General features: G+C 38.0%; 2 protein-coding genes across 2 annotated transcripts; both read right to left on the bottom strand.

Moving 5' to 3' along the window:
• Positions 1 to 26: 26 nt before the first annotated feature.
• LOC119982147 (pentatricopeptide repeat-containing protein At4g01030, mitochondrial) lies at positions 27 to 3449 on the bottom strand. The gene has a single exon (XM_038825356.1). It carries the CDS (start codon positions 3318 to 3320, stop codon positions 528 to 530), a length of 2793 nt encoding a protein of 930 aa, XP_038681284.1. The 5' UTR covers positions 3321 to 3449; the 3' UTR covers positions 27 to 527.
• Positions 3450 to 7907: 4458 nt separating this feature from the next.
• LOC119982146 (protein WHAT'S THIS FACTOR 1 homolog, chloroplastic) lies at positions 7908 to 10090 on the bottom strand. Its single transcript, XM_038825355.1, has one exon. The coding sequence runs from the start codon at positions 9853 to 9855 to the stop codon at positions 8278 to 8280; it is 1578 nt and encodes a 525-aa protein (XP_038681283.1). The 5' UTR covers positions 9856 to 10090; the 3' UTR covers positions 7908 to 8277.
• Between the last annotated feature and the right edge of the window lie 936 nt (positions 10091 to 11026).

Below are 11026 nucleotides of genomic sequence, written 5' to 3'. Positions count from 1 at the left end.
CGATTTAGCGTTTCGTAGAAAAATGATGTCAAAAGATCAAATTTTGTTCGAAATTTTATCGTTTTAAGCTAAGTTGGAAGAATTTGTGAGAGACCTGAATTACATAACCAAAAATTGACAATCAGGAGCCAGATTTGGATCAGGAATATAAATCCGTTTAGATGAATGTCCAGTACCTAAGCCGTGGCAACACAGGCTCTAAAATGTCTGAAGCACGTAGTGAGCCCGGATGAACTGTTAACAAATTTTCCGCAAATACTCATGCCCCTGACCAATTATAACTGTGCGGAGAAACAAAAACCTGTTCATAATATCAACTCCTGCAAATGGGGTATGTTAACTATAAAATCTCAATGTACCGGACTTTCTTGGTCATGCTTTCTTAGTCATCTTTGCAAATTCTTTTTCAATGCTGACGAAAATTCACTCTGCTGACTGCTGCAGTCTTCCCTCTGCGGACTTTCTTATACTCATCTTCGCGAGATTTTTGAGGACACTACTAATAAAAAAGACAAGACTCAATGCCATTACCAGTAGTCATTGCAGGAACACTTCCCATCCTTGAAATGATGAAACCGAGCGCCATCCCTTACGAAAATCTCACGGCTTCGCACTAGGGACATGTATTTTGCTGCTGTGTGACAGTCAGAACACATTCTTGTGTTCTTGATCACTCTGATAGGCTCGCTACTTTTTGTCTTGATCAGTCCATAAGTAATCGCTAGTTTCTCAGTGTGGCTCAGTAAAAACTTCTCCTTCTCTATGTCATCAATATTTTGATATACACACTTGATATGAGGAACATAACCGAGTTTTTTCATCTCAGATACCAACTGGTATAACTCAAAAAATACCTCCGCTTCATCTTGATGGGGTTTCTCTTCTCCAGAGAACAAATGAACCGTCTGACCAATTTCTATCCAGCTCCACACATGTCCGACTTTCACCCCTCGAACATCCATAATATCTTTTAGACGCTCTCTGTCTTCCCATCTGTTTGACATGGCGTATAAGTTCATCATCAAAACATAATTGGAAGAATCATATGGTTCTAATTCAAAAAGCTTCTTTGCAGCAATCTCCCCTAAATCCACATTCTGGTGTGTTTTGCAGGATCCAAGGAAAGAACTCCAAATGGTAGAATCTGGATTTATTGGCATTTTTTGAATGAAATCCCATGCTTCATCAAGATAACCAGCTCTTCCGAGAAGATCGACCATGCAAGTGTAATGCTGAATTGTTGGCCTTATATTGTACTGTCTGCTCATACTGTCAAAGTATTTCCATCCCTCCTCTACTAAACCTGAGTTCTTGCAGCCAGAGAGAACAGCAGTGAAGGTTATAGTATCAGGAAAGATACCTGTTTCAAGCATTTCATCAAAAAGAGAAATGGACTCTTTCCCGAGATTATAAGTGGCAAACCCCATGATCATACAGTTCCAAGAGGCTACTGTCTTGTTCCTAGTCTGCTCGAAAACCTTGAGGGCACTTCCTAAATTGCCCGAGTTAATGTACATGTCAACAACTGCAGTGGAAACATATACATCTTCAAGGAAAGCACTTTTCAGGCTGAGGCAGTGTATCTCCTCACCTTTTCGTAGCAATGATAAACCACCACAAGTTTGAAGTAAGCTGGATATTGTGGCACAGTTAGGCTTTACACCTTCCTGTTGCATTTGAATGAAAAACTCAAGAGAATCCTTGTATTTTCCTCTCTGTGAACAGCCTGATATTAGAGCGGTCCATGAGATCACGCTAGGGGTACATCCTACAATTTTCATGTGATCAATCACAGCCAAAGCTTCCTCGGTATGGCCCCATACTGAATACCCCGAAACAAGAACATTCCATGTCACTGAATCAGGTTCAATTCCTTTCTCTTCCATCTGATTCAATAAAACTTTAGCATCATCAAAAAGGCCTTTAATCACATACCCTGATATTAAGGAATTCCAAGCAAATATGTTCCTATTCGGCATCGAATCAAAATATGAACGGGCATTCTCCAAAACATTGTTCTTCACATACATGTCCACCAAAGATGTTCCAACATATACATCATAGTCAAGCCCCTTCCTTATCACATACCCGTGAATTTCTTTCCCATAGTTTGAGAGCCCCAATTCGATGACAGCTTGAAGAGCGCTGGTAATAGAGCTTGAATTTGGACTAAAGCCGATAGATTGCATTCTATGGAATAGGATCAAGACCTCTTTGTACAAGCCAAGAAGAGCATGGCCTGACAATAGGCAATTCCAAGTTATTATGTCAGGTTTTGCATCGGAAAATTCCATTTGCTGGAAGAGATTCCAAGCATCATTCAGATAACCAAGCGCAGCATAACTTGTGATAATTGAGTTCCATGAAGATAAGTTACAATCATTCATTGAATCAAAAACTCTCCTGGATAGTTCAATTTTGTCATTTCTAGAGTACATGCTAATCAAGGAACTACATACCCTTGTATTTGATTCCAATCCAACTTTTAAAACATACCCATGTATCTGCTTTCCTTCTTTGAGAGCTTGCACTTTCCCACAAGCCTGTAGCATTTTCACAATTGTCCCACCGTTGGGTTTCGCGTATGAAAACTGCATTCCTCGAAAGAGTTCAAAAGCCTTCACCCATCTCTCACTCTTCAAGTTTAACATGATTGTCTCATTCCACAAGAGATCCTCTGGATGTGGCATTTCATGAAATACCTTATTGGCACACTCCACACCCCGACACCTCCAATAGAAATATATCAATGCAGACTTCAAATAGACATCCATATCAAATCCTCTCTTCATCAGCATAGCATGAATTTCCAATCCCAACCACAAATCCATCACAACTGTACAAATTTTCAAGATCACTGTAATCACTTTACTATCAAACACCACTCCTTTACTATTTAACTCACCGAAAACCTCGAGAACATCATGTGGGTCACCCCCAGTACTCTCAAGCTCCTCCAAGAAAGAACTCCACACAGCATAATTCCTCACTAAACCTACCAAGAAAACAACCCCAGCAGATTTGACATCGCCAAATTGTAAGTAATAAGTGATCAAATCCTTGGCCATGGAAGCTGATTTGGACACCTTGACCATTTGGGCATGCTTTGCTTTCAGTGAATCCAGAGTCTTAATCTCATAAAACCCATGTATTGAAGAGGGAAGAGGAGAGGAAGAGGCTGGTATGTCAATGGAGACTGGGATATTGTCAAGAGAGGCATGAGTGAGATTAAGAGAGAAAGAACAAGTGGGGGAAGTGGTTCTTGGTTTTGGGTGAAGGGTTAGTGGAGTTTGAAGAAGAAGAGGACACAGTTTGTCCATTGATGAATTATGACAGTTTGGAGATCAAGTGAAGAAGGTGAAGCCTTGAAGAAATAGCGGGTACCATTTTTTTCTGCTCTCAAAAACAACATGCCAGAGGAAGAAAGTGCTGTGCATTGTGGATTTCTGTGGATAAGGTTTATCTATCCAAATTGAGGAGCCTTAGGTTGCAAATGGGGTTGTAAAAGGCTCAACTACCATTATACAAACCCAATCCCAAAAAATAGGGCTCCAACCCAGGTTGTAAATGGGGTTGCATTATGCAATTCGCGGGCTTCAGGTGCCAAATTTCCACCTCTTTTCCCTGAGATGGAAAATACGCGGGTTGTCTTCAACCGTTTCTTTGTCTCTTCTCCGTTGAACACATATCTGTCGTCACCGTCTTGAAGCTTCCATTCCAAGTTGGTTTGCCTCGATTTCGGTATGGATTTCAAGTTTTCTATGTTTAATCGTCTTGTATTTGAGATTGTAATCGATCTATTACCTTCTTTTCTCTGAAAATCCTCAACTACACTGCGATGGGCATTCGGGGTTTTAGCTTGCGATTTTCACCAAACTCAAGCTTCGAATCAGGTATGAATCGATCATTGTATACTAGTTCTTTCAGGTTTTGTTCAAGATTTTGTTGATTAAAAGTTAGTTTGCGAAATAGGGCTTAGGATATGCTGAGTTTTTAGGCATTTGTTTACATCTTTCTTTGCTGAACTGGGACTGGGAGTGGCTCAATGAATATTTGAGGGATTAGGGTTTCACTTGCTCCATGTCCATGATTAGATCAGTTTTGATTGATGGGTTTCTAGTTTTGTTGATGGATTGACGGATGAGTAGGATTTTAAGTAGTTAATTGTGTCGTTTGGATTGGTTTGACTTCAATCTGGTGTTGGTTTCACTAAATTATGTACCTTTTCTTGTGTTGTTTGACTGTTATTGTTGAATTCAACCAACCTCTTATTTTCTTTGTTTTGTAGTTGTGACCAATTGAATTATTGTTGTAGAATGCTTGATTATATTGCTCTGCTACTAATTACTAAACATCTCTTTGGAATAATTAGTGAGAGTAATTGATTATTGGAGTTTGTATTAAAAATTTGAAACCCACATTTGGGTGTATGAGAGTTTGACATATTTAAGATTCTGTGAAACAACATTCTATTGCAGATGGATCCGGTTAGGTATGATGAATCTTTCCAGAGCCTCCTACTCAATGATGATCCTCCTTTGGAGTTCACTGGTGAACATCAATTTTCAGAGGAGGTTAATGCTCCTAATATTGTCCTTATGCCTCCGCGAGAAAGAAAAAGCCAAAGGAGTAAAAATTGTAGCTGTGACCTTTTGGAGTGATGACAAGCCAAGAACCCCCAGAGCATCTCTTTTCTGATGAAAATAATCGTTACGAGCGACAACATCGTCCACAATACGATAGAAGAGATGTCGGTTCATCCGAAAATGTCTTCGAAAAAGATGAGGAGGAAATACTAGACCTCCGCGAAATAGTCATGCGAAATAGTATAAACAAGGCGAAAATTTTTTAGCCGGGATACAAAATGGACGGGATGAAAATAAAATTTTCATACATTCCAATTCATTTAAGCGGAAAAAATTGAAAATATTAAATAAGTAATTTTTTGATATTATTTTTTAGACAATTCATATATATATTTAACAAGTATAAATAGTATTGGGCCGGAATTACAATGGGCCTTCAATTTAGGCTTTAGTCTTAAATATTAAATTGCATCTCCATTATACAACTCCCCATTGCAATCAAAAAAATTTCCAACCCCTAAAACACAACTATTCATGGATGCAAAATTTAAATTGCATCCCCAATTTCCAACTTATGGTTGGAGATGCCCTATAAAGCCAACAAGTGGGCATTCTAAATACCATGCCCTCTTGCTTGAGTCATTAAAAAAGCGGTAGTGATAGTCATTCATAGAATTAGTATCCAAAAACTCTCCATAATGACATGGCATGCCATGTCGAGTGATGACAAAACAAAAATTCAAATAAACAAAATTTTCAAATTTCAAAAAATCAAATATTAAAACAAAACCTAATCTTCTCTTTCTACAAATCTACTCTCTTATCTCTTTCTCTCTCTCCAGAACATCCTCTCTCCGTCTCTCACGGCAACAACGGATCTCCTTCGTCCAGTCACCAATCGAACCACCGCTCTTGCCAAAAGAAGCGTTCAGCTACCAGGAGCAAAGCCTAGCCACCATTCGTTGTCAACCATCGCTAGTTTTGTCCGAAATCCATTGTGAAGCCGCAAGTAACCTCGAAAAAAAAACACCGATCCAACTAATTTCGGTGTCGGTGTGGCAATTCGACACCACCAACAGACTCCCCTAGGTGAGGAGCAACTAGTTCCGATGTCGGTTTGATTTTCATTTTATCTCAAGAGTTGGGCTTCATGTTTTGCTCCCTCTATTTGTTTGGTCCTTGATTTTTTAGTGGGTGATTTGGTTGCTCTTTTGTTGGTTTTTGATGGTGACTAGTTTTGGGGTCTTGATTTGGGTGTCAATCTTGCTTCTTTGCTTGAGGGTGCTCTTTTTGTTATGTAACATTGCAGTGTATTATTGCATTATCATGACTATCAATGTAATTATAATTCTGGTGATAATGGTAATCCTTTATCAAGCTTATTACGTTGTGAAAATGACATAAAATACAAGATTTCTTTGGTAAACAATATATTGTTGGTATAAATATATTGTCAATTGCGCTCTGTAATACTTGTCTGAGGTAAATACATTGTCAAATGCATAGTGTATTAACCAACGAAGAAAAAATACACTATCAAAATCGTAGTGTAATAACCTATTGCGCTAAATACACTATGAGCCCACTGTCAAATACACAGTGTAATAACCACTGGATGAAAATATAGAGTCAGAAAGTAAAATGTGTGGAGGAGAGAAGCAAAAAAGTAAAAATCGTAAAAGTAAAAAGTACAATCTAAAAAATATCATGATAAAGAGACGAGAAACCTCTCCTCATCTTTAGGGTTTTAATAAAAAAATCTATGTGGCATGTTTAGTTGGCATGCCACATAGATTATGAAACTTATGGAGACCAAATTTTATGGATCTATGTCATTTTTCCTAAAAAAGAGATAATAAAATGTTTTTGTTGTATCCCAAATGTGATCTATGCCTCAATAAATTTAAAAATTTTATCATCCATGGGCCAATAAAAACTCACCATTGTGAGTGCTCTTAGTACTAATAGGACCCGAAGCCCGGATCCACTACATATTGGCAAAAATATACACTTGGTCCCTCAATTATACCATTGATTTCATTTTTGTCCTTAAATTTTTTTTTTACTTTAAAATCATCCTTCAACTATTCAAAGGTACTCTAATCATTCCTCAAATGATTCCGACATGAGAAAAATCTTATGTGACATCCCAGTTGGCATAAGTTTTATATATATCATTCCATTTGGCTTAAATTTTAGACTAGTCATGTCACAAAATCTCCAAAAAATATCTAACTCTTCAAAATTTCTAAACTATTTTGTTGTATAGTTTAAGCACTTTAGGAATAATATCATTCATGTTTGTCAAAGTTTGCCAACTAAGATTACTCCGATATGCCAAATAGATGTCACATTGGATTTTTCCAACTACTCTCTCACTTGAAGGTCGAAATAGATACCTTTCAATAGTTGAAGGACGAAATTAAGAGCACAAAAAATTTAAAGACGAAAATGAAACTAGGGGTATACTTAAGAAACCAAATATTATATTTTGCCACCACATATTCATGGTTGGCTCAATTGCTTTGTCCGAATTAGTTTTGGAGGTCCTGGGTTGAAATCCCCATACCCTAATATTTACTAACAAAGAATTTATGACTTATTGTTTAAATTATTTGATTGTTTTAATAAATTAATAATGAATTGAGTTAGAATACATTTTCAGTGCAATTGAACCAAATTGAAGTTGGCCAAAATATGTTCAAATCGAGCCCCAACATTTAAGCTTTAAGCCTGTAGTGGTATTCACTAAACCAGAGCCTAAAGCATTACAAAAAGAAGGTGATCAGAATTATCACAATGAATCAAAATACAAATAGACCGACTCTGACCAAAACACCTATGCTTAATAACCTTTTGTTATTGTAATAAACAAGAAAAGTACGTTTCCATTAAGCAGAGGCAGGGGTGAAGGACTTGTGAAAAAGAGAGAGTGATTCATATCTGTGGCACTTGACATTAGGCACATTATCAGATCCCTTCACATTCCTGGAAAGTTGTTTTCCAAATCCAAGCAACAGAGAACAGAGGAACAAAACAAGTTCAGCATTTCAACAATATCCATATCCCCCATTGTCCAAGCAACATCAATTATTCCTAATCTCCTATATTCCTATATCTCACAAGTTGAAGCATGTGATCTACAATGCCACTTGTGACTGGATGGATGGATCAGGTAAGCCAAATCATTCCACTACAAATCCTTTTTCTTTTCAGGCTTTACCTTCTCACAAATAATATTCACAACTAGTTTCAAACAGATTTAACACAAGTGGATATGGAGATATTTTTATGTGGCTAATCATTTGACAGTTGAAAAACAGTCAAGAACATGATATATAGTTGCATAAATCATTACCAAAAAAGATTCATAATTAACAAAGCCATCAAGCAGACTACAAGCATACATCACACCCTTATTGTCAGCTTAGTGATTCATAATTTTGAGAAACCAGTTTCCAAACCTTGTACACAAAGGTGAGGACAACAGAGAATGTGTGATTGATCTTTGACACTTGGGGCAAGCACTTCTGGGACTCTGGGAGAAGTATGAACCTGACATTACTAAAAGGCTGCCCAATCGTGCAAGTAAATAAGTACATTCTTCCACCCAAGAAAATCAGAATTCTGTAATCCTCCAGGGTTGATATCCTCATATAGAAGCCTTCAAATGTAAGGCAAATCAGCTGTTTCACCAACGATCCCTAGGCCGACCATCAGGATACATAGGAACAAGCACCTTTTCTTCCTTTGTCACAGTGCTACCTGCCTTGTTGGTCGATTGGCTCAGTCCTATCTTCACAGTTCTATCATCGTCATCATTAAAATCTGGGGGCAAATCATCATCTTCATCACTCCAATCATCCCCGTCTTCATCATCGTCGTCGTCATCCTCGCCAGTCACATAATTATCGATATCAGACCATTCTTCTCCCTCCTCGCCACTTTCATCCTCCTGCTCATCAGTCCTATCAGCTGCATCAGATTCGATCCTTGGAACACCCCTCCTTGGGAATTTAGGAACAGAAACAAGAGAACGAAGCTTCTCTTTGATAATCAACATTCGATCCTTATCAATTAATTGGCCGTCACGATAAGCTTCCCTAAGGAAGACTGAGTTCCTGGTCCCTTTCAAAGACACATAAAACATATCAGGATGTCGTATAACCATCCCCCTCAATTGTTGAGAAAATCTGAACTCCTCTCGAAAATGGGTGAGATGATCCACAAGGGTCCTCTTCTCAATGGTGAGGCTCAAAATCTCATGAATCACAGCACAAGCATGTTTTTCCTTCTCCCTTGTACCTGATCTAAATCCTGAGAAATCTGAATAAGGGGATATAAAGGGCATGTCTCTAAACTCACAAATCCTTCTCATCTCCCCCTTCGAAAGATTGAGACCCTTAGGTAACTTCACCCTATTGAACTTCAATGGTCTATCAATAATCAAGTTTTTCTCTTCAAGCTCTTTAACACGATTATCCTCCTCCACTAACTCAGCTGCTGATATAGCAAGCTCAGGATCCCAGTGAGTTAGTTCTAATGCCGGACCACGACCTGTTGGAACAACTCTAAAGTACTGTGGGTACCTATTGCAGATTGTATCACGAAATTCAAAAGGAAGCCCAAAATCAGTTTTGAGATGAGCAATTTTCTCCAAGAGAATCCGCTTCTCCTCTGACATCATCAACAACTTCCTCAGCTTAACAACCAACAAATCCTCTAGTTCATTGCTAATTCTCAACTCCTCCAAGTAAAGCCCCTCTGCTTCGGGAGTTAATTTAAACTTCAATGAATAAGCACCGTCTTCTACAATCTCAAACACAGCTGGGAATTTTCTCAACAAAGCAATGAATCTACGCTTTTTGGTGAGACCCAGTTCCCTTCTGAACCTACCCAACTGCCTGAGAGTCATGATTTTATCGGGTTGACTTAAAAGAATCTTCCTTATCTTCATTACCAATTTGAGCTTCTTTTCTCTTTGAATAACGTTGTCGAATGGAAGCTCTTTCCTTCTCTTCACAACAGCTCTTATTGGAGCAAAACGCACATGGGATTTTCTCCATTTTTCCACAAAACCAGTTTTCTGATTTGAAACCAAACTTGAGCCCCAAAATTCAGACTTCTCGGTGTGAATTGTTGCCAGCGAAAGATTGGATTTCAAAAAAGATTGGGGCTTGTCAACGAAAGGAGAACGGTATGAGACAAAGAGAGGTTTATAAGTGAACAATGGCGGTTTTTGCGAAGAAAACAAGAGTTTGGCTTCCATATTTGAGAAAATTTATATGCTAAGCTTCGCGAGAGAGAGAGAGGGAGAGAGCTGTAGGAGAATTACCTGCTTTGCTTGAGCTACTTTGCGAGACTGATGCTGGTATTAGGGTTTTGCGATGGGGATGGGTGCCCTAAGATGCAGCATCCTAAAACCCCATTCGGAATGATTTTTTCCTCTTGACATTTTTCTTATCCATATATGGGTGAAGAGAAAAATGTGACGATGCTCAATTGACGGAAATGCTTTTTAGGAACATTTTTTTTTTTTTATAGAGCTTTTTAGGAACAGTTTTAGCTTTTAGGGCCTTAAGGCAATGTTAAAATTTAAATCAGTATCCAAATTATACTGATTAGGCGACTTAATATAACAGTAACAAAATACATGTTGCTTTATTGGTTAAAAGTTTTGATTTTTTTAAAAAGAAAATCTGTAATTTATTATCAAATCATCAACAAAATATCTATCATTATAGATTCCGTAAGCCAAGAAGGCTCAAAAGGTGAACTCCACACACATACATTTGAACTGGTTAAAACAAACTTAACAATGGCATCAGTCACATTGGTAAAAGGGGATAGGGGGCCTGCAATGCATGGTTCCTAAAATTCTTAAAATGTTTTAAATCTCATCCATTCATTCAATCATATGGTGTTTTGGCATTCCACGCTTACCCTCGTCTCTTCTGAAAATTTTCTTGTATCCAGTTGCACCCTCCAAGACTGGTCATTAGATTGGCGGCGATGGTGGAGACTGGAAATACAAGTATAAGAAAAGAAGGCTAAGATATCCGATCTCTGTAGTTTTATTTCGTATGTTTTAGATCTCTGTAGTTTTATTTCGTCTGAGATCGAACGGATACACCTCGTCTCCTGATCTCTGTAGTTTGATTTCATCTGTTTTAGATCTCTATAGCTTGATTTCGTCTGAGATCGAATGGTTATTGTGTTTGTCGCCAAAGTTGTCACAGCCATGCTGCGCAGATCAACTTAAGCTCATGGACAAAAAAGAGAACTGGAGGAGCACGAAAAAGGTCGAAGAAAAGTCAAAAGGACAAAGTAAAAATGTAAAAAATGTGAAAACAGTGGACAAAAAAGTAATTTTATTATGTTGAGTTGTCCATTGCTTCATCACACGATTGAAATGAAGGGTTGTGATCAAAATTATTTTC

Source organism: Tripterygium wilfordii, chromosome 17, assembly GCF_013401445.1.
Source record: "Tripterygium wilfordii isolate XIE 37 chromosome 17, ASM1340144v1, whole genome shotgun sequence".
NCBI classification, from domain to species: Eukaryota; Viridiplantae; Streptophyta; class Magnoliopsida; order Celastrales; family Celastraceae; genus Tripterygium; species Tripterygium wilfordii.
Note: the sequence above shows the minus strand (reverse complement) of the source record. Positions and strands in the feature narration are given on the sequence as shown.